General features: G+C 38.7%; 1 protein-coding gene across 4 annotated transcripts in view; it reads left to right on the forward strand.

Annotated features, from left to right (window-relative positions):
• Window positions 1-25,111, forward strand: part of PPP1R12B (protein phosphatase 1 regulatory subunit 12B) — a 214,625-nt gene that overhangs the window by 34,944 nt on the left and 154,570 nt on the right. For all 4 annotated transcript variants that reach the window (XM_039227471.1, XM_039227472.1, XM_039227475.1 and 1 more), the window contains exon 2: window positions 20,690-20,820. In XM_039227471.1, the coding sequence (XP_039083402.1) occupies window positions 20,690-20,820 (131 nt within the window). The remainder of the gene's footprint in view (window positions 1-20,689; window positions 20,821-25,111) is intronic.

Consider the following 25,111-nt stretch of genomic DNA (forward strand, 5'->3'; position numbering starts at 1 on the left):
GTTCGGTGTACTGCTACTTAAGATTTATTTGAATTCGTCTCAGAAGCTGATAACTAGATAGCTGTGTTCCAAAAAAGACAGTTTAAAAGTTCTGGGAGCTATTTGGCTGCCTTTTAAATTTATTTTTTTAAAGCTTATTTATTTATTTTTAATTTTTTATGTTTTTATTTTATTTTGAGAGACAGAGATAGAAAGCGAGCAGGGGAGGGGCAGAGAGAGAGTGAGACACAGAATCTGAAGCAGGCTTCAGGCTCCAAGTTGTCAGCACAGAGCCCGACACTGGGCTCGAACCCACGGACTGTGAGATCATGACCTGAGCCAAAGTTGGATGCTTAACTGATTGAGCCATCCAGGTGCCCCTATGTTTATTTTTGAGATAGAGTGAGTGCAAGCGGGAGAGGGGGACAGAGGATTCAAAGCAGGCTCTGCCACTGACAGTAGCGAGCCAGATGTGGGGCTTGAGCTCACAAACTGCAAGATCATGACCTGAGCTGAAACCAAGAGTCAGATGCTTAACCAACTGAACCACTTAGGCGCCCCTCATTTTTTTAAAGTAGGCTCCACACCCAACATGGGACCTTGAGATCAAGAGTTGCGTGCTCTACCGACTGAGCCAAACGAGCACCCTAATAATGGTGGTATTTCAAATTATGGGACAATAATAGACTAATAAATAGTATTGGGACAATTGGTTCTATACTTAGGGAAAAAAATTAGACCCTCTGTCACCATCCATGGAAACACATTCCAAAGAATTAAAGAGCAAAAAATATATATCTGTGTATTTTTAATATATTAATTTTTAGAAGTTTCCTTCTAAAAGGAAGGAATTATGCTGGTAATTATTAATATATATTATATTTATATTTAAATATATTTATCATATAAAATGAAACTTAAGAACTTATGTACGACAAAAGACACCATAAAAAACATTGAAAGACAGGTGACAGACTAGGAAAAAGGTTTATGATCCAGAGTAACCAGTTCTTCAAGCAATTTAAAACTTTATCTAAAAGAAAAATGGAGAAAGGCTGTGAATGGACAATTATTTATATAGTTAATACCCATACGGAATTGCAGGGGCAAAGAATAGCCAAACCAGTCCTGAAAAGAAGAACAAGTAGGAGGGCTCACACTTTCCGAGTTCGGACTTCAAGACACTATGATATTGGCACAAAAACAGACATACAGATCAGTGGAATAGAATTGGGAGTTCAATAATAGACCTATACATTCATTGTCAATTTGGTTTTGACAAAGGTGCAGAGACCATTCAATGAGGAAAGAATATTTTTTTCAACAAAATTGTGCTGTGACAACAGGATAGTCACATGCAAAATAATGTACTTGGACCTTCACTTCATACCATATACAAGAGTTAATTCAACATAGATCACAGACCTAGATGTAAAAGCTAAAACTATAAGACTCTTAGAGAAAAATATAGGGGTAATATTTTCCATGATCTTGCATTTGACAAAGGATTCTTAGGTATGACATCACAAGCATGAGAAAGAAACAAACAAGAGGAAAAAGAAAAGAAAAATAGATAATTAGAACTCATCAACATTAAAAGCTTTAATTCTTGAAAGGACACAAGAAAGAGAAAAGATAATGCATGGAATGGGAGAAAACATTTGCAAATCATTTATCTCAGAGGAGGCTTGTATCTAAAATATATAAAGAACTCTTACAATGCGATAATAAAAAGATAAATATCCCAATTTAAAAACAGAGGATCTAGACAGGCATATCTCCAAGGAAGATGGATAAATCACCAAAAAAGCACATGAAAATATGCATGTTATTATTAGTCATCTGAGAAATTTGATCAAAATTACAGTGAGATACCACTTGATGGATGGCTAGGTGGCTAGAATCAAAACGCCATATAATAAGTGTTGGTGAGGGTGTGGGGAAATTGGAACTTTCACACCACCGGATGGCAATGCAAGATGGTAAAGCCACTTTGGAAAACAGTCTGGCAGTCGCTCAAACAATTAAACATAAGGTTACCATATGACCTAACAGTTCCACTCCCAGGTATATATTCATGATAAATGAAAACATATGTCTTCATAAAAACATGAACATGAATGTGGACAGCAGCATTATTCTTAATAGCCAAAAGATAGAAACAGTCCAAATGTTCATCAACTTATAGATAACCAAAATGTGGTATATCCACATAATGGAATATTATTATAATGTTATAAAAGGATGAAGTACTTACACATGTTGCAACTTGGATGAACCTTAAAAACATATGCTAAATGAAGAAGTCAGTCATGTATTATATGATTCCATTAATACGAAAGCCCACAATAGGGAAATCTGTGGAGATGGAAAGTATATTAGTGGTTACTTAGGGCTGGGAGGTGGGAGGGCATGACAGCTAAAAGGGTATGGAGTTTCTTTTTGAGGTGTCAAAGTTTTCTAAAATTGACTGTGATGATAGATTTACTTATCTGTGGCTCTACTAAAACAAACAAAAAACCTAAACAAACACTGAAAAGTAAACATACCATTGAATTATATACTTTAACTGGCTAAATTATATGGTATGTGAATTATATCTTAATAAAGCTGTTTTAAATTTAAAAAAACTGAGAACTGCCAAGTTTTATTATTAATCAGCAAAATGCAAATTGAAACACTGATTATTTTTATTCAGTACTTTAACAGAAATTATAAAATTGATTCTATCAAGTATGGATATTGGTATGGAATTAAGGAACTGAGCATTCTTATTAAATGCTGCCTTTTAAATGAGTAAATCCTTTTCAGAAGGCAGTTTAGAACAATTTATAAAAATACATGCAAATTATTTGACCCCCAGGTTTTTTTAAATGTTTATTATTTTTGAGAGAGAGAGAGCAAGAGCAAGGGGGAGGGGCAGAGAGAGAAAGGGAGACACAGAATCTGAAGCAGGCTCCAGGTCTAAGCTGTCAGCTTAGAGCCCAACGCAGGGCTTGAACCCACAAACCATGAAATCATGACCTGAGCCCATGTAGGACACTTAACTGACTGAGCCACCCAGGCATCCCTGTGCAGAAATATTCTTTAGTTCATTGTTTATATTAATAATGTTTGTAATATTATAACATTGTTTATAGTAACAATATAATAACATTGTTTATAACAAAAAAATGAACAAAAACCCCTTATGTTTATATAAATAGGGAAATGGTTAAGTTACATGTTTATAGTATGGAAATCTTTTGTAGTTATAAACAAAAGGTAAAACTACATAGACCTCCATTAACATGGAAAACGTATAAAAATATTGTGAATAGAAAGAAAGATGTACAGATAATACATATAATATGTCCCTATTTATGCTGTTGAAAATTCTAAATGATACATAAAAACATGTTGCTGTTTAAGTATGTGTTTAGAAATCATTTTAGAAGGATAGATGCCAAACTAGATACTTTCCAATTTTTTCACTCTTACAGTAAAAATATACTCTTGTGGGGGCGCCTGGGTGGCTCAGTCGGTTAAGCTCCCGATTCAGTTCAGGTCATGATCTCACAGTTTGTGAGTTCAAGCCCCGCATCAAGCTCTGTGCTGACAGCTCAGAGCCTGGAGCCTGCTTCAGATTCTGTCTCCCTCTCTCTCTCTGTCCCTCCCCCGCTCACGCTCTCTCTCTGTCCCAAAAATAAATAAACATTTAAAAATATATATACTCTTGTGTTACTTAACAAATTAGTTAAATCAATTTGAAGAAAAAGGCTATAGTAAAACATAGTAGTGGATAGAACCTTGGGGTGGGAGTTAGAAACCGAGATCATAGTTTTTTCTCAACAGATAGTACCTTCTACCACTTTGCGTCCCACTCCACAACATCTCTGATCTGGTTGTTGTTTTCTCCATCACTGCACTAACAAAGGCTCCTTAAAGAGCTTTAACACGACACTTGTTAAAAATCTCTGGTGACCCTCTGGGTCTAAATTGAGAGTTGGTATAATAAAGTAGTTCACAGTATAGGCTCTGGAGCCAGACTGATTGGGTTTGAATGCTGGGGTAGTTTTTAGCCATGTGACCTTGGACAAGTTACTTAACCTTTTAAAAAGGAAAATACTATCCTTCTTAAAAGTTTGCTAGGAGGATTAAATTAATTAGTGTATAAGACCGATAGTACTAAAAAATATTAGCTTGTTAATATTAATATTTGTTAATTATAATAATCGCCATTCTAATAATTATATACCAAACATTCTGTCAGTTGTATAATCATTAATTAATATATATTTATTAAATATCATTAATATGGTAAACATTATTAATCCTACCACCACCTTCATTACTATTATGATTATTACTGCTACTTTACAAATAAGATAGAAAACAAAGAAATTAGAATTTCTTTAGCTTTTTACCTCCAAACCACTCTGCCTTAGTCTGAAACACTCCTTTCCTTCCCTCTTACTGTAGAGGCAACCTCCCTGTCTAAGGCTAATCCTCCCGTCTTTGTTTTGGAACCTTTCTCCTGCAGCCAGACGCTGTTCAGTCTCTCTCTTCAGCCTTTTCCTTTTATTTGGACTCCTCCAAGTATCATTAAACATGCGCAGATCTCTTCCATCTTGGAATAACAGAATCCCCTGAGCCCCTTCCTGGCCTTTAGTTACCACTCTGCTTTTCTCCTCCCGTTCTCATCCATATTTTTAAAGACCTGATCCATGCTTTCCTTTCTCTCACTCTTCATTCCGTTCCTATCTCAACTTTGCATCCTTGCTGCATTGAAACCCTTCTTGCTAAGGTCATCAGTGACCTTCAGGTTGCTAATTCTGACATTTCATCCTTCCTCTTACTTGACTCTTAGCAACATAAACCACTCTCTCCTTGAAACCTTTTTATCCTATGACTTTCATGATAGACTTCCCTTGCCTTTTCCTTCCACTTGTTACACCTTCCTTGTTTGCACATTCTTCTCTACCCGGTTTTTAAAAGACAGAATTTTTCAAAGCTTGGTGCTGGCTCTTCTCACTTTGCTGTCTTTTCCATATCTTGTTCACATGTCCAGCTCCAAATAATCCTCAAAAAACATTGGCTGCTATCAAAATTATTATTATCACCATCATTATTAGATATGTTATATTTTTAATGCTTTATTTATTTCTGAGAGAGAGAGAGAGCGTGAGCAGGGGAGGGTCAGAGAAAGAGGGAGACACAGAATCCGAAGCAGGCTCCAGGCTCTGAGCTAGCTGTCAGCACAGAGCCCAACGCGGGGCTCGAACCCAAGAACCGCGAGATCTTGACCTGAGCTGAAGTCAGACACTTAACCAACTGAGCCACCCAGGCACCCCTAGATATATTATTCTTAATATCTATTATATATATAATAATTATATGTATTATATCATCACCTTTCCCCTCCTTGAAGGACTTTGGGGAAGACCCATGGAATATATTTAAATTTTGAGTATTTTGGAAGAAAGAATGGCATGATAATTTACTTATATTTTATTATTTCATTGAAATTAATTTGGTTCTAAACTACAATAAAACTTAATCCTACTGATCAACTTTATCACAGTATTGGAATAAAAAAATTGTTGATGGGAAAGAAAAAATTGTTGATGGGGCACCTGGGTGGCTTAATTGACTGAGTGTCTGACTTTTGGTTTCAGCTGAGGTCATGATTTCATGGTTCGTGAGTTTAAGCCCCATGTTGGGCTCTGCTCTGACAGTGCAAAGCCTGCTTTGGACTCTCTCTCTCCCTCTCTCTCTACCTCTACCCCTCTCAAAAATAAACATTAAAATTCTTTTGTAAATGGGGTGCTTGGATGGCTCAGTCAGTTAAACTTCTTATTCTTGATTTCAGCTCAGGTCATAATCTTGGGGTTCGTGAGATGGAGCCCTGCATCAGGCTCTGTGCTGATAGTGCCTGATAGTGACGTTTTTTAAAAAAAGTTGTTGATGTATCTGGAATTACTGTGTTATAAATTAGCAATCATGAGAGTGTCCGGATTCAGTAGTGTTCAAATACTATACATGAAGCTGTTTCCAGGCACTGAAGAAAATGATAATGATGAGGAGGAGAATGATAATAATAGAAGTAATAAGAACACTGACAATAACAAAAATATGGCATATTCCTAACAGAAATGTCTTTTATATGTTGAGTTTTCTGTTCCTTAAATTTGGCAGATTCTCACAGTGTGAGATCTCATGGCCTAAGAGGAAAGAGACCTCTGGAGAAACTGAGAATTCTCAGCCAGTGCACTGTACACATCCGCCTCCCCCACCCCCCAGCAGCCCAGAAAGCAAAAATGGAAATCCAGGGACAAACCAATTATGATGTCATTTCCACAGCAACTAGCTGGGATTTTACAAATGTGACATTAACACAGAAAATGAAAAGTGTCTACTTCACGCTATGTCATGATAGTGTTGCCTGGTAGGCTGTGATCTGAGTCCTCATGGGTTGTTATAGTGTTTGATTTTGATGACATTAAATTACCTTTCAAGAAGTGTTCACTGTTTAGTTACTTTGAAGCCCCCCACCCCCCAACCTGTCCTTCCAAACCAGCTTTGATATTTAAGAGGTAGCACACCAGGCATACTGGTTAGCCCCGTATTACCAGACACAGGGAACCTTCTGTCAGAGGGACTGTTGTGTCTGGCACAGAATCAACTGGGCACAGTATCATAGCTTGCCTGGCAGAGGTCTAAACAGAGGGGCAGAACATCCCTGGCAGGCTGAGAGTGGCAAGGGTGGTGCCTTGGGTTGCCCAGGTAACTGTTTTAGTTAGGATCCTATCTGGCTAGGAAAACATACTCTTTCAGGGGCTTTGGTGAAGCCCTTTGATCACTGACTATTTCCGTAAGAGTTTAAGAGTAGGATCAGAAAAGGGGCTCCCGTTCTGTTAACTTCTTGGTTTTTGCCATATGTTGTTGGAAATTTCAGATTTCACTGTTTAGTTCCCTCTTTCACTCACTACCAGACAGATTATTTTGTGTAAATTGAGGTGGGAGATGGACTTTTGTATTACTAAAAGCTAGTATTGTGAGTTTTGCTCTATGGATTTGGAGATGTTGGCTCCCAGCTACCAGTGCCAGGACAAATCGGATGCTCACTGGATATGCTTAGGGATGAATATTAACATGATTGATTATACTAAAAATAGGATATTTGAAATTATTTTCATATTTAGTTATAGTCATGTGTTTGTTATATAACCATGAGATTTCTATCCTAGTCACACGTAATGTATTAGGTTCTGTTCTGTATTGTTAATAGGACCATTAAGCAAATATATTGAATGCTTTTTGTGTATAGAGCACTATTCTTGGCCCTGGGGATACAATTAGTAAGTCATAGTCTGCATAGAAGGAGTTCACCATTTGGTTGGGAAGTCGACAGAGATAACTACAGTAGAATGCAATGCACTATAATAGGCCCTTAGAAACACAGGTGGCAGTGACTAACTCTGCTAGGTTGGGAAGGACAGTCAAGGCAGACTTTATGGAGGAGTAATGTTAAACTAAGTCTTTGTGGGGGGAGGGGACAAACCCCCCCCCCCCAAAAAAAAAACTGAGTCTTTGAGACTATGTAGAAGCTCTAAGCAGAGAAGTATGTTCCAGGTTAGGAAATGGCATGTATAAATGCATACAAGCGTATAAAAGTGTGGCACATTTGGAGAGTTGTTATGGGAATGGTGTACATAGCTAATAGCCATATGTATGAGCAGTGATGTTGTGCCAGTCACATACTTAACACGTACACATAGTAAGTCATGTAGTCCTCATAGCTTGACACTATGGGAAAATTATTGTTACTGTTATTTCCATTTTAAAGATGAGGTAACAGAAGCAGAGAGAAGTTAAGTAACTTACCTATAGTCATAGAGCCATTAAATTTCACAGCTAGCATTTGAACTCAAATTTTTTTTTGCTGGTGCTCTAAATTGGGTGTCAGCAAACTGTAGCCTGGGGCCAGATCCAGCCCACTACCTGGTTTTGTACAGCCTATGAGCTAAAAATGATTTTTGCATTTTTAATTAGTTGAAAAGAGCAAAAGAAGAATAATATTTTGTGACATGTGAGACTTCTATGAAATTCAGATTTCAGTATCTATAAACTTCTACTGGAGCACAGCCACACTCATTGGTTTAGTATTATGTATGGCTGCTTTCATATTATGGTGGCAGAGATGAGTATTTGCCAGAGTCTGTATGACCTACAAAGCCTAAAATACTCATTTTGTTTTATAAAATAACACAGAGTATGTGTATGAATAGCAATAGTTGGATTTATGTACACTTATCTTTTTAAAAATCTAATTTTCATATTTGTTATCTCATGTGTCCTCAAACCAGCCCTGAAATAAAAGGAAGGTTAAGTTGGGTGCTTTCTATCATACAGCTAGGAAACTCAATTATAGGGAAATGGTGATGGGCTGTGACATTAAAGTTACACTCTTCTGCTTGTACAGTGTCTTGTAACATCCCTCATTCTGTTCTGAAATTTGCCCTCTACCTCTGTCCTAGATATACAGTTGTTCAGAGCATGGGCTCAAGGCCACTCCATAAATGAGACAGTTGAGATAGATTGAAAGAGCAAGGTAACACACACTCTTTCCTTAACCTTCAGCACCTCTGCAATGGTGTCTGAAATTCTCTGTCTTGGCAACGTTCAAGTCATTCTGAGCTCACTGCCAATGGAGTGCTCCAGGATGCTTGTATTTGATTTCAGATAAGTAAGCACTTACCATCAGAGGAGACAGGGGACATTTCTCATTTTCGTTTCCATAAAGGGATGCTATTGCATTGTTGGGCTACATGGAAAGCCTTCGACTTAACAGTAAATTTTGAATCCTTTTTTTTTAGGTTTTCACTTGTCCATTACTCTACCTTTAGAACGTGAAGTTTTTCCTTTTTTTTTTTTTTTTTTTTTTTTGCTATTCCTGATCTTTTCCTGAGCTTAGGAATGGTGCCTCTTGTTTTTTGAAATAATTTTTTTACAGTTACTCATTTTTGACAGACAGAGCATGAGCTGGGGAGGGGCAGAGAGAGAGGGAGACACAGAATCCAAAGAAGACTCCAGGCTCTGAGCTGTCAGCACAGAGCCCAACATGGGGCCCAAACCCACAAACCATGAGGTCATGACGCGAGCTGAAGTTGCACGCTTAACCGACTGAGCCACCCAGGCACCCCAGTAATGCTGCCTCGTAATAAGTAAATAACAGGAGCTTTCATGGTGACCTCGGCACTACCACCAAGCTAGTCAGGGAGAGTGAAGTCTGATTCTTCTATGTGTGACCTCAATGGATGTTTGTGTTATCTATTGCTTTTTATTATTTATTCTACTGTCCTATATCTAGGATATAGCAGTCTGAGGATCAAACTATATGTCACGTTTCTTATATTATTGAGCTTGATGCTTTCAGGAAAAAAAGCTATTTATCTTCTCTTTCATCCCCAAGAGTGAATTTATATTATCAGCAAAATTGATTATACCCAGATTTGGTCTGTTAAGGCCCAGCAGAAGTAAGATGGTACCTTACGAGAGGTCAACTACGTTTCTGCTAATAGCCAGCATCTTCTTGGCCACTGGCAGTGCTGAGGTCAGAGCAATGTAGAAGAAAACACTTCCCAGGGCGCCTGGGTGGCTTAGTCGGTTAAGCGTCCGACTTTCGCTTAGGTCATGATCTCGCGGTTCGTGGGTTCAAGTCCTGCGTCGGGCTCTATGCTGACTGCCAGCTCAGAGCCTGGAACCTGTTTCAGTCTGTGACTTCCTCTCTGTCTGACCCTCCCCTGCTCACGCTGTCTCTCTCTCTCTCTCTCTCTCTCCTAGAAATAAATAAAAAAACATTTAAAAAAAAAAAAAGAAAGAAGAAAAAAGAAAAAAACAGTTCCCTATCCCAGGGGTTAGATGCCTCAGGGATGCTGAAATGCCTGAGGTGGTGGATAGCATAAGTGTATATATTTTTCGAAATTCAGTGAGTGTGTACTTAAGATCTGTACTTCTCATTGTGTGTAAATTTTGCTTCAAAAGAAAAATAGTACTCTAAACAAGTTTTGAACTCTTGCTAATGATATGTTTGTGAAGTATTTGGGGAAATTATTAAGAATGTCTGAAATGGGACGAACACCTGATGAAGTATAGCACAGTGTTAATGGTGGACTACAGATCGTGTTAGGGTAAATTGGTATTCCCTGTGAAATTCTTTCAACTTTTCTATATGTTCAGACATTTTCATAATAAAATATTTGGGAAGAATGCCTGAAGAGGATGGGCAAGTAATATAACTTAATAAAGTGAGTAGGTATAAAACAGTAGAGAATTGGGCGGGGGGGTGTGGGGCGTCAGGTACTCATGCTCTACCTAGAGAAGGTAACTGCTACTCAGCTTCAACTAATTGTTCCTTTGCATTGTCAGATATTCTAATTTTGTGTGTGTGTTTTTTTTAACGTTCACTTATTTGAGAGAGAATGAGAGTGTGCATGCACATGAACAGGGGAGGGACAGAGAGGGAGGGATACGAGGATCCAAAGCAGGCTTTGCACTGTCAGCACAGTGCCTGATATGGGGGCTCAAACCTACGAACCATGAGATCATAACCTGAGCCGAAATTGGATGCTTAACCGATGGAGCCATCCAAGTGCCCTTGGTTTTTTTGTTTGTTTGTTTGTTTTTGTTTTATTTTAAGTTTATTTTGTGAGGAAGCAGGGCAGAGGCAGAGAGAGAGGAAACAGAATCCCAAGCAGGGTCCATGCTGACAGGGGGGTTCAGTTCCACAAACCATGAGATCACTACCTGAGCCAAAATCAGGAAGTCAGACACTTACTGACTGAGCCACCCAGGCGCCCTCAGATATTCTAATTTTTAAAAAATCTTGAATGTGGAACTTTTAATGTGAAAAATCATTACTTTCAAAATGCCACAAGGGCCAAACAAAATACTTTTAATTTACCAACATTTTTCTATCCCAAAGATGTTAACATTAGAGGAAAAATTGGAAGTGTCCTCTTGGGTTGTGAAATCACCATTGTTAGCACTAACATGTGACTTTGAAGAGATTCCAGCAGTAGCTGAGGCTTTCTACCATAACCTCAGTTCCCCTGTTCTGTGGGCTCCTGTACAGTAATGCTTTGCCAGGGCCATGTCACCGTATTCATGACACTGACCCAACCAGGCTTTGCTGGGGGGCTGAGAACAGCTGTGAGGTTGGGCTGGTTGGCATGATTTCCCTGGGCTCACCTTAGGATTATTTAATTGGGAAAGGACAGCAAGCAGTACATGCTAGCTTGCTGCTCAGATGTAGTTCCTGGATATAAGTCACTTAGGCTTTAACAGAAATTAGCACTAGGTAGGAATCAGCAACAGAAAAGACTTCTAAGACATCCTTATATTCCCTGTTTTGGCTAAGCAGTGTCACAGTCTATTTGGGGTCCTAAGCTCTTAAAAACCTTATCCTTTTTCACTGTAGCATTCAAATCAGCTACACTGTCCCTTCTGCTTCAGGGATGCTTCTCAAGTCTATCCCCTCCTCTATGTCTCCACTGCCAGTACCTCACTTTACGACCTCATCCTCTCTAGCCCTTGATTAGAATTTTCTCAGTGGTGTCTTTGTTGTGAATTTTTCTTGCCAGCAGTTCAATCTTCATATTCCCACTACAGTTTTCATTTTTTAAAAATGTTTATTTTTTGAGAAGAGGGGAAGGAGTGGAGGGGAGGGGCAGAGGGAAGAGAGAGACACAGAATCTGAGGCAGGCACCAGGCTCTGAGTTGTCAGCACAGAGCCCAAGGCGGGGCCCGAGCCCATGGACCACGAGATCATGACCTGAGCTGAAGTTGGACCCTTAACCAACTGAGCCAGCCAGGTGCCCCTATGGGTATCATTCTTAAGATACAATTCTGGTAATATTACTTTTAAAAAACTCAGTATCTCCCTCTTGCCTTCAGAGTAAAGGTTAAACTCTTTATCATGAGGTATAAGGACTTTCACTGCTGATAATCTATCCTACCAGTCTCTCCTCCTTCCATTTCTCATTAACAGTCTTCCATATGGCAAATGAAGCCTTATTCAGATTTTCAAGTGTGCCCTCACCCCCATCTGAGTACACACATGTCAAATGTCTCACCATTCCAAAAAACTGTCTTGTTTTTCCTTTTCTCCAGACCTTTTTCTTTTCTCCAATATTGCTGTCCTCTTTGCTTCTGATGTTCTTCATCCCTGCTTTTTAAAACTGGCTAACTCCTTCTCTTTTATAAGTTAGGTGAATAATGTCCCTTCTGTGAAATGTTCCCTGTTACCCCCAAAGTTAGTGACTTCTTTTTCTGTGCTATAATACTTTGTACATACCACTCATTTTATATTAGAGTATGATTTCTGTTGGCATGTATCATTTACACATCTCTTTCTACCACTAAATGGTAAAACCTTATTCATTTCTGATTCCTGTATCTCCCCCTAAAGACTATGTCTGGCGTAGTATAGGCATCAGTAAATGTTTGTTACATGAATAAATGGAAAGATACTTTACAGTCAAGGAGCATATTACTAAGATAAATTCTTAACCTGCTCTTTGGTAATGTGAGTCAGTGTCAGATCCGGAACTTAAATCTGTCTTCTCAGATTTTCTGCCTGTGCTAACAATAGACTTAATGGACCCCTTTGTAGCTAGTGGCTGTGTTATGGCAAAACCAAGTATGCAGCCCGTGAATTTCCTTTGCCAGCTGTAGGAGTCATTCTTCCACTGCTGGTGCATTGTCTTCCCTTTCCTCTAATCCTTTTAATTTACTTCCTTCTCATGTTAATAGAATCTGACTGTGGTCTATAGGCATCTACTAGAACTTATATAGAGATTGTGCTATATTTATGTTTAAGTATATAATTTTTGCCCCGTGTTGTGTGGAAAGAAATGTTCCTACTAGCCCTTAGAGACAAGGGTGGTAGCGGTGAAGGTGGAGGAGAAAGTAGTAGTAATAATAGTACTAATAGCAGCTAACACTTAAATGGTATTTAACTATATGCTGGACATTAAGTGTCTTTATGTACATTAGTTCATTTGTAGTCCCATGAAGTAGGTATAATGATTGGTATGATAATTTTATAGATGTGGAAATTGAAGCATACTAAGGTAATTTATTTTAAGAACACAAAACTACTAATTGGTAGACCTGGAAGACTTCAACCCAGGAAGTCTTTATTACATAGTCTGCACTCTTATCCAGTGCACCGTACTGGGTAGGGTTGCTTTCCTCTAGTATTTTCTACTATATGGGACCCTACATATGGGGAGACATGCCAGTAAGTGATAAGGACTAATATGTGACTAGCTTTGCCTACGTAAAACTCTTGATGAAAATGTGCTGGGAAAATAGTAACCTCTTGTTTTAGTTATCTCCTTTTAGGAATAAAATTTGCTGTATTGATTTATGCTTTATGAGAATTCAGTTTTCCTGTAATTTCTTTGTAGCTTTTACTCCTTACCTAACTCAGATCCCAGAATTGCCTTCCTTCTTTTCACAAGGCTTACTTGACTGCCATGGAGCACTGCCCATGCTGTAGCTTTCAGGCCGTGCTCTTATGGCTTATGAAACACTTGTTTATGGGCACAGAGTGATCTGGAGTTAAACAGTAAAATCCTTCTCCCTGGGACAGCAATTTACTCTACATGCCAAGTTGGCAGTAGAGTAGACCTTTGGGGGGCCGTGGTTAAGACAGGTAGCCAAGATATGAGGGAGGTTTCTAATCCAGACTCACGCTAATAAACAGAGTGGTAACCAAAACACTTTAATGGGATCTTTGTGTTTTGCATTTACTCTAGTCAGGAGTGACCAGCTCAAATCAACCAATTGATCACATTCCTCATATGAAATTATTGGAGAGATAGACTAATATCAGTTTACCCTATATATGCTAAAGCAAAGTTATTTATAGGAAGATAGTATCAGGTATTAAAAATGTTCCATGAGCCAAGTGGTATCTGGAGACTGGCTCATGAACTCTATTTTGGATATCTCTAAATTGGTAAGTAGAAAACATTTCGGTGGTTCTGAATATGTGACCTTAAGTAAGTCATTTAATTTTTCTGAGACTTTTTCCATCTGTAACATGAAAAGTCCTACTGTTTATTGCTTTAGCCTCCATGTTCTTTCCTTCTTTTACATCCTTGTTGTAATACGCTTTTTCCAAGGAACTCTTTTGATCAAGTCTATTAAGATGAATCATCCCAATACTTACTGTGCCTCAGCTCCTATGTGCAGAATTTGTAAGAAAATAACGTCAGCAAGGGCCTCAGCTAGCGTCTACAAGCTGTGTACACTCTTTTGGCCTGAGAGAAACTCATGCTTGAGATTTTTCCCATAATTTCTAGGTCTCATTTATTGTTCCTCAAAATCAGGATTATCAACGAGTAGTGAAACAGACGTGGACATTGGAACTATAAAAGTTCTGTTTGAAGAATAACCATGGGCTTTAAGAAGACGCTGCTTCCATTTTCTGAGCTCTTGCTTCTTCTTGACTTTTTAAAACCCTGCCTTGATCTAACAAGAGGTAGGTCAGATGTGTATAACCTTGTGTGGTACAGAGTTGCCAAAGTAATACCTGTAAGACAAGTTAATGGGCCTTTCCTCATTCAAGTGGATAAATGCATGGAGAATGGAGAAGGTTGAAGGAAACATTTGAAGGGTCAGGCCTTGGGGCATTTAGAGTAGGCTTTATTAGAATCCAGAATGAGCATATATAAAAAAATTTTTTTTTAATGTTTTATTTATTTCTGAGAGAGAGAGAGTGAGCGAGCGAGAGCGTGAGCAGGGGAGGGCCAGAGAGAGAGAGAGATACAGAATCTGAAACAGGCTCCAGGCTCTGAGCTAGCTGTCAGCACAGAGTCTGATGCGGGGCTTGATCCCACGAACCGTGAGATCATGACCTGAGCCGAAGTCGGACGCTTAACCGACTGAGCCACCCAGGCGCCCCTAGAATGAACATATTTTTGATATCTCAATATTGTCAACCTTTAGGCAATATGGTACTTGCTCTTAACTGAAGGAAGGTGTTTTCTGGTCCCAAATTGTAAACATTTACAGTCTTGTGGGTAATATGCCAGTTTACTGAGAACAGTCTTTGGTTGGTGTGACACTCCATGGAAAATACTTTACTTCTGCTCTTTCTCTTGGCTGTCTCTCCTAAAAGGCTGCAGATCAGTGTCCAGAGCCTGCCTGACCACTGAGTACATAATCAGATATAGTTCTCACCATCTGAGAGCCAAACTGTCTATGCCAGTGGGGTTGTGAGTCTTTCACACAGGGCTGACAGTTGCTAGAGTCACCTGTCATGTTGGAGCAGAAATGCTATTCTGATTCTCACTTGAGTAGTAGTTATACTATATCATGATTGGAATAGAGAGACAGGTATTTGGAACGAGTACCTGATCCAAGTACCTGATCCAACCGTTGAATCAGTCAATCTTAACTACTAACATATTAAAGCCCTCTTGTAGTGATGATGTGTTGATGATTGAGATTTCCAAATTTACTAACTCCTTTACCACCTTTAATTTACTGGTGTATATTCTTGTTCTGTGATGAGGCCACCTCACTGGAGCAGGGAGACTTTGAGCTTTGAAATGTTGGGTTTCAGAGCAAACTCCTCATTAGTACTGCCACCCTAGTTTCAGTTTCTGTCAGCAGCCAGAATACTTTCAGCAAAATGCCTAATGTGAGAGCCATGGTCAGGTTTTTCAAGGCAGTTACTATTTGGGCTAACAATCCCAAAAAACCTTCCAAAACTTTCTATTAAATACAGTAGTCTTTTAAAAAAGTGGTATAATTAATGTTTTGACCACCCTTCATCTGGCAAAGAAGGGATGCATCACAGCTGTGCTTTTCATTAATACCAAGGAATAAGGATGGAGCAGACCCTTCAGGTCCTGGCTTCCTGTTCTCTGCCAATTGTGTTAGTTTTCTGTGGCTTCAGTAACAAATTCCCATAAATGTGGTGGCTTAAATTTACAAACAGAAATTTATTATTGCACAGGCTAGAATTTATTATCTGGAGGCTAGATGTAGGGAGTTCAGGTGTTGCTATATATTTGTTATTTGTCTCTTTCAGCTTCTGGTGACTGTCAACATTCCTTGACTTGTGGCCATATCACCTCAATCTCTGTCTCTGTGGTCACATTGCCTTCTCCCCTTCAGTCTGTTTCGAATCTCCCCCTGCCTATCTTTTATAAGGACACTTTTCATTAGAATTAGAGCCCATTTTGATAATTCAGGATGATCATGTCATCTCAGCATCCTTAATTATATCTGCAGAGACCCTTTTCCAAGTAAGGCACATTCACAGGTTTCAGGGACTAGGATGTGGACATAGCTTTTGGGGGGCCACCATTTAACACCCTACACCACTAAAAAAGAGATACATGGACAGTACAGAATGGATGGGAGGCAGCAATATATAACATCCTTGACCTGGCCCTAGTCCGTACATGGATGTGCTATATGATTTTGGTGGAATCACCTTGGGAAGCCTAGAGAGAAGTCTGAGTGATTCTAGATTTCTGAGAATCAACTAAATGTACAGAAAATGTGACTTTTTATGCATTTGGGGATTTATTCTTCTACTTAACAAATATCTATTGAAGCATATTATGTGCCAAATGCTATTCTAAGTGTTTGGGATACATCAGTGAACAAGTAGCCTTTGTGGAATTTATATTCTAGCTTTGCTAGCAATGACTTGAGATGTTCATATAGGTGATTCAGGAATGCGGTGTTTGGCTGATGAATGCTTGTGTGAAAGAAATTATGCTCTTTGCTTTATCTCCAAGCAGTTAGGATTTTCAGCATAAAGTTGAAATTATATAATTTTGGGAGATTATATGAATTTTGAACTATATATCTTATATGTAGATTATTATCATTTTTCATCATCATCATCATCATCATCATCTTCATTATTATTGAATTATATAAATTTGGAGAAGCTAAAGGACAAAATAGTAGCATGTATGGAATGGGGATAATAATACAAAGATCATCATCTCCCAACACCTTTGTCAACATGATTTGTTGAAATCAAGGCAAATGTGAGCTGAAAAATCCAAACACGTGGGTGTTATGCTGCCCTAAGCCCAGCTTCTAGTGCGTTATCTGCCCTGGTACCTGGAGCTGAGTTTGGGGGGAAGAGAGTTGTTCTGGGGCAAAGGCAGGTAGTTTTAGCAGCATTCTGAGACACGAGCAAGGTCAGCTCTTAGAGCCAGCAGCACTTGGTGGTGGTGACAGTTGCAGGCTATTTTGGGAATGGAGGAGGCTTTGTTTTGTAAGGCTTTCTCTGCATGCACTCCCAGATTTAACTCTGGCACCGTTCAACCATCAGCCACTTTTGTCTTTGATATAGAGAAAGCAATATTAGATACAGTACAGAGATCATAGTGCTCTTTTATCATTTTATTGGTAAAATCAAGTCTTTTTCTTTGGCGATAGCTTGTCATTGTCAGGAAAATGTGACATGCTGATTTTAGGAAGCTTTAAATTATTATCTGGTAATTTTTCTAATATCTCTCTGGACCAGTAATTAAATAATATTCCATTTGTTAAAGAACTTGTTATTTTAGTAATATTCTATGTGTCCTCGGGACTGAAAAATTGAAGGAAATAGACATAAGCCACAGCAGAAGGAATTGGGTTAAATGCAAAGAATATTTATTCCCAAAGATGTCATGAGGAACATCAGAAACTTCTTTAGTATCCTTTGCCTGTTCAAGGAAAGGAAAGACTCATCTGTCTGGAAGATTCATTGTAGCTCTGCGTAGGGGCATCGTGTTGGAGCCCACGGCCCTGGGCAAGTTTTTATAGATGGGTGAATCTGCTTGTCTACCAGACTTCAGTGGTGAATGAGTCAGCAGCACAGCTGTAGATGGAGTGGGCAGAAGGGCATCTAAATTTAGTCGTTATTCACTCGAGAAGGTTTTCAGTGATTATTCGTCTCTCCTTCATGGCTTTAGTCATACTCCTTCTTCTGGAGACCAAAACAAAAAGAACAGAGAATGGTCACTCCAAGATATTTCATGAGAGTGAGTGCCCCACAACTCTGTTGATTGTCTCTGAGGTTGATTCTCTTTCAGCTTAACCATAGGTACATACTGTTTTATTCACAGTGCTCCTGAATTTAGGAACCTGTAGGATCCTGTACACTAGAAAGGGAATTTTTTGAAGTCAGACTTGATAAACAAACTCTAAAATCTTGATAGTTCAAAGATATTTTTAACCAAAGTGCATTCCCCCTGGAAGATACTGGAGGTGGGAAAGGGCAGTGATGGGTGAGGAGTTGGTACAGTTTGTCCTTTTTCCTCAAGAAGTTTCTATGTGTTAAACTGGTGGCTTAAAAACAACAACCATGCCACAAAAGCCTATGAGGTAGGGGGTATTCTCATGCTATAGATGAGTCCACTGATACTCAGGTCACATGCCTCACTCAAGCTTATCCGTATTGGCAGAGTTGGTATGCAACCCCAGGTTTGTCTGACTTCAAAGCTGGTGTTTTTAACAATATACTCTCCTTCACTTTGTGGAGGATATGGGGGATAATTTCACTCTTGACCTACTTTATTTTATTTGAGAGGTTTCTTTGGAGATTGGTGATCTGCCAAATTGCGTTGCAGATTAGGCCAGCTTTCTGTTGTCGTTGTCTTCTCAAACATCATCACAATGTCACTCTTCTAAAAATACTATTTCAAGAATTTCAGATTTATAGACGAAAATATCACAAAACTGAAAAAGAAAACTGAAGTGGTGATAGAGTGAAGGAGATTAAGGAAGGGAAGCAAGAGAAATAAGAGGGAAGGAAAGAGACGTTTCTCCTGTTTCATACCTGGACTCACTGCTCTTATTTTAGGCCCTCTGGGATTTGGTTGCCGTCATCGTCAAAGAGCTAAGAATGATCTTGAAAACATTGGCTTCCAAAAGTCTGCCTGGCGGTGGTGTGGCCATCGGAGCTAAGTTTTTATACTGTTGAGCCAAAGAAGTGTTGCAACCAAGCAGGAGGCAGTTGACCCAGCTGTTTTAACGCAGGTTAAGATGGCACATTTGACCTTCGTGATACAGGCATTTGTTATTACATGGGCAAAGCACTTTCTTCTCCTTGGACACTTGTACCTTTCTCAAAAATACCCTTTTCCATCCTTTCCCTTAAAAGTCTTTGTTAACAGATTTTAGCAAGGTACTCTCCAACGAGCTGGGCAAATCTTATCCTGTGGGGATTGCAGACTGGCAGACATGCAATATATGAGAAAAATTTGGTGATAATAATAATGAAGTATTCTACATGGTAAAAAAGTAAAAAGTAAATTAGGAATACTTGTAGAAGTTGATAAACCTGAGAGAACATCACAGAAGAAATGTAACTTTTAGAGCTACTTGTTGAAAAGGAGACCATTATGAATTTTGGCTATAAAAGTCATCTGGCTTCCAAAGGTCAGGTTAGAGGAATATATTATATTGCATCAAATCAAATCTAGGCTGATCTGTTAGCCAATCTTAGTAACTGTAAAAAGAGTATCAAATGGGAAAAATGAACAAAGATGCTTTTTGTAACTAGGATTACCTAATTAAATTTTCATCCAAAGTGAATCAACCTTTGTTCATCCACGCCCCTGCTTCCAGGCATAATGACATGAGGTTTATCTCTAGAGGGAGTTCCCATGAGTTTTCTTGGTAAGATGTGTACTACTTAAGTCCCATATTTATATTTGGAAAAGGGAGTAGTATTTTAATAGCCTGTACAGACAGTTGTGGATAGTCTTCTTGGATATTATACTAAAACTCCCAACAAGTAGTAGTTTCTTAAATATTAGCTGCGCTGCAGAATCTGAGACTCTGTCAATGGATTTTTCTTACTTTGTGGCATTAAAAAAGGAGTCTCATTTGTTTCTAGGTTCTGAATTATTCCAACTGTTTGGGAACGATCAAAACCCTGATAATGATGAGCTTTATTAATGTGGGCATTTTCCTCCTTTTTATTATGTACATATATTAAGACAGCCTTTGGGTCTACAGATCTCATTGCTATTTGTGGCTGTTTCTTTTAGGCTATGGTAGGCCTGAAGTTTCTATTCAAAGAGCTCCTCTGCTTTCTCCTAATTGTGAGATGAGCAGCTAAGGATCCCTGTAACCATCCATCACTACAAACATACTCTGCCATGTTGGTTGGAGCCATTCAGAAAATACATGAAAAGAAAATACATTTGTTTGAAGTGATCACCTCTTCCTTTCTCACCAAAACAGGGATTGTTTGGCAACCCTAGAATCTTAAACTATAGCTTCCCACTGAGAAAATTGCATTTGATTCTGTATGACTATTTTCTTTTAAAATTCATAAGCCAATTAGCAATTTCTAACATGTTCTCTTTTTTATAGTATGATGATAAACAGCTCACACATTTGAAGTACTTTAGAAATCACTTTCACAATCAATCCTAACAGTACTGTAAATAAGATTAAGTATCAGTATACCTATTTCACAGCTGAGATATTGAAGCATGAAGACAATTCAGGGGTTCGCATAAGATTACAAAGCCTCGAGGTCATCCTCTGGACACTCATAGCAGTATGCAAGAAATAGAAATTAATATATCATTACAACTAAAGTACTGTCAATGCCCAGAGCAGTGTCTGGCACATAGTAGAACTCAATAAGTACTTGTCGAGTGAATGAATGGACTTTTCTTTTCAGGCCTGTATTGATGAAAATTTGGACATGGTGAAGTTTCTGGTGGAGAACAGAGCCAATGTAAACCAGCAGGACAACGAAGGCTGGACACCCCTTCATGCAGCAGCCTCCTGTGGCTATCTCAACATAGCAGAGTGAGTCTCTGTGTGGGTTTGGACTCTTTGTAGGAGTAGCCTTCATTTCTCTTCTTCTCTTAAAACTTTGAATTCATAAATAGTTGTAATTTCTATTACAAATTATCAAAGCAGGAAGTTGAATTATTTTTAAGGAATATTGATACTATTTTTTTTTTATATATATATATAGCTGCTAAAATCCACAGATTTTAGTTGAAATTTTTTGTGTGCTTCTACTTTCAGGAAACTCCTATTTATTGGACTGTTTAAAGGTGACTTCTGCCTGTTGCGCTAGCTGGGTCGCTTTTCTAGCAACTATAACATATGCGGGCAGGCCTCGAAATTGTTCCTGGACTTCCTTGTAAACTTGTTTTATCGTTTAAGAAAAAACAATCAGTGGGGTGCCTGGGTGGCTCAGTTGGTTAAGCATCCGATTCTTGATTTTGGTTTCAGGTCATGAGCCCACAGTTCGTGAGTTCGAGCCCTGCATCGAGCTGTGCTGACAGTGCAAAGCCTACTTGGGACTCTCTGTCTCTTGTCTTCTCTCTCTGCCCCTCCACTATGCGCTCTCTCTCTCTCAAAAATAAATAAGTAAACATTAAAAAGAAGAAGAAAAAAATCCATGTTCAGTACAAATAAAGGTGGAGAATACCTGACATGCTGATCACAATACCTATGTGGTTAATAGCAAAAGAATGAGACTAAATCTGGAACAAAGGAAGGGTGGGGACTGACATGTGTTTGTTCTCCACGTTAGTTGAATGGTATGTTTATTAAGACACACAAGTGGCTCCTGACCTCCCTGACAACTAGTTGTTCCAGTCTTGGACAGAAGAATCCTGACCACATAGTATCTAGGATATAAGAGGTACTAAATAAGTGTTGAATGAAGGAATGAAGTTTATGTTTATTTTTATTTTATCTATATGTTTATATATTTTAAAGTAATGTCTATGCCCAACGTGGGGCTCGAAGTCATGACCCAGAGATCAAGAGTTGCATGCTTCACTGACTGAGCCAGCCAGCCACCCAAGGTTATTTTCAAATAGGAAAGAGACTTCAGCAGTTGAAATATCTTTAAAAAAAAAACTTTGTTTTAACATTTATTCATTTTTCTATAATTAAAAACATTTTTTTAAATGTTTATTTTTGAGAAAGAGAGAGAGCAAGTGAGCGGGAGAGGGACAGAAAGAGAGGGAGTCACAGAATTTGAAACAGGCTCCAGGCTCCAAGCTGTCAGCACGGTGCCCGACGCGGGGCTCGAATTCACGAACCATGAGATCATGACCTGAGCTGAAGTTGGACGCTCAACCGACTGAGCAACCCAGGCGCCCCTCATTTATTCATTTTCTGAGAGAGATAGAAAGAGAGAAAGCATGAGCAGGGGAGGGGCAGAGAAAGAGGAGACAGAGAGAAAAGCAGCCTCCAGGCTCCAGCTGTCAGCACAGAGTCCGATGCGGGACTCAAACTCATGAACCACAAGACCATGGTCTGAGCCAGAGTTGGCCGGTTAACCAACTTAGCCACCCAGGTGCCCCTGAAACATCTTTAAAATGAGGCAATTGAGTATATTCTACAGATGAGAGTAAATTTAGGTTGGTAACATAAATTCACTAAATAAAATGATATTCTGTGATCCTTTGAAAAATCGGATGCTTGTTTTCAGACTCTTTTACATATAATTAGAACTCTATTGTATTTCTCTTATTCAGTAAACAGCAGGGAGAATTATGTTGGCAGCTATGTAGAGGCCTGGGAATGGCTTCCCGCAGAATCTGATTTACCCAGGTTTCCTGGGGGAGAGCCTGTGTCTCTGTTTTGCTTTCAAGCCAGGGATGCTCAGTGGGAGAAGTTAAACAAAGGGGGACACAGAGCCAGAGAAACACTAGGCAGCCCCGCTGGTGTTTGACTGGGCTGCTTGTTCTAAAAAGTGGACAACGGGATTGGCCCCAAAGCCAACAGAAGCAAACAATGCAGTTTTCTTCAGCCTCAGTTCTCTACTCTGTTCTAATTTAGTAAAAGTCAGCCACCTCTTCATCCCTTAGGCTGTCCTCTTTTCAGGGTCTCCTAGAAAAGGCTCTGATTCTCAGCCTTACCCACTAATGCCAACAATCTGATGTCTAAGAGTTAAGGTGGCTTCCTCATAAATTTCAATTTTTACTTTAAAAATTTGTCTAAGAAACAGTCATAGAACATGTTAGCACCTCATTTTTTATATTTCATTATTTGTTAAGGTGGCTTGTTTGTGATTTTTGAGTTACCAAATCTCATTACATTCAAGAATTTAACTTTTTTTTTCCATTGGAAGGTAACAAGCAGAGCTCATGCTTAGAATTAGGATCACTTGTGTTGGCATTATCCATGGAGTCTCTTTCTTTTTTCTCCTTTTGTGAAGCTGAGTACAGAGAATGTTTGTAAGTGCTTTTTTACAGTGGTTTCTTTAATTCGTCTTTCTGGATGAACACAACTCCTTTGGAAATAAGTTCAAAATTCAACAGACTCCTGCCCAAATAAATATTACCTTGAGTGAAAGGAATCGGTGAGAGTTACTATTTCCTCATACAAATTATTACCCATTAGTAAAATGAAAGTATGACTGGGAGGGAGATGATCTAGACTAGAATCTATTGCGTGGGTGGAGTGGTAGGGATGGCTTTCTTTAATTTATCTTTCATTATGCATATCATTATGAGAAAAGTTTTGACCTTGTCATTATTTATTTATTTGCAATATGTAGCGTTATTTTCTGTGCAATGGAAAAAACCTCACTGCTTATATTACTCATTTTGGTTACTTTACCTTTGGGCCTATGAACAATGTTTTAGATAAGATTAGCCCTTGGTCACTTTGTCTTTTTTTTTTTTTTATCTTAAAGCTCTTAAATTTTATACTCTTATTCTCAGAATCATAGGAATTCTAAATTTTGAGGGAGTAGAAACAAACAAAAGGCAGACTAGCTTTCTAGGAAGAATCCATGTGTATTCGATTTCATGTTCCATTATCTTTTTGTCTCATATTTGAAGTTGGTATAATATATTTTTAAAGAGAGGTTTGGAGGCTATTATTTTTCTCATTTTAATTTTGAGTTAAGTCTTATTGCTAGTTAGCTGGATGTTTTATGTTTTTATTACCAGTAAGTGTTTAACTTAGATGCAGCAGATTGACCCAAGGGTACAGCATTTAGTTTGGCTTTATAGTTTATTGGGATGCTAATTTATTCTGAGTTTTTAAATACATTACATTTTCTTTCTTTCTCCTTTAGATATTAGTAAAAATACTTTATATCAGTGATGAGTTAACGGAGAATAGGGAGGCTTTATTTTCTAAAGGGCATATTTATTTTGCTAGTGGGTAGTTCTGAACCTCTTGGTAACTATAAAGATTCTTGGGGGTAAAGAAAGTATTACTTTATAGATTGATACTTATTCAGGTGAAAGGTGAAATTCTGAATTCAGGTGAAACTAAATAGGTTTTTACTTTTCCCTAAAAATGGTCTAGGAAGGTAGCTTTGCTTAACAATAATCTCTGAGTTATGGTGAGCCAGATTGCTTTCTAGAAATGAGTCTTTTGATCATTGGGATAAGAACATGTCGGAAGAGGGAAAAACGGAGAGGCCTGTATACCCAAGTGACATCGTGCCTGGTCCAATAAGATTAAGAGAGGGAATAGATGTCAGAGTAGAGTAGTTAAGATGTTTCATTTATTTCAGGTAATATTTATGGAGTGCCAAGAGAAGAGAGACAATGTCATGATGTCCTGGCAATAACAGTGAGGAAGACACAGTTCTTGCCCTCCAGTAACTTTCAGCCTGATTGGGCAGTTGTATCAATAGTGTCATGGCAGAGGTCCAGAATTAGAGCTGGGGAGGTCTCAGGGGAGAGCATGGACTTACAGGAAGGAGACAGAAAATTCAGTTGTTGAGCACAGGCAAAGGCTACATGAAGGCAAAAGCATTTTATTTTATTTTATTATTTTTTTTTTTACAAATAGTTTATTGTCAAATTAGTTTCCACATAACACTCAGTGCTCATCCCCACAAGTGTCCTCCTCCATGCCCATCCCCCCTCCCCCCCACATCCATCAGTCCTCAGTTTTTGTCAGCATTCAAGAGTCTCTCATGGTTTGCCTCTCTCCCTTTCCCCCACCATTTCTGCCCTTCTTCTCCTCCTTGTTCCTCCGTCAAGTTCCTCCTAATCCTCCTATACGTGCAAACATATGATATTTGTCCTTCTCTGCCTGACTTATTTCGCTCAGCATAACACCCTCAAGGTCCATCCATGTTGCTACACATGGCCAGATTTCATTGTTT

Source organism: Hyaena hyaena, unplaced genomic scaffold, assembly GCF_003009895.1.
Source record: "Hyaena hyaena isolate Hyena2069 unplaced genomic scaffold, ASM300989v1 scaffold_28, whole genome shotgun sequence".
In the NCBI taxonomy this organism is placed as follows: Eukaryota; Metazoa; Chordata; class Mammalia; order Carnivora; family Hyaenidae; genus Hyaena; species Hyaena hyaena.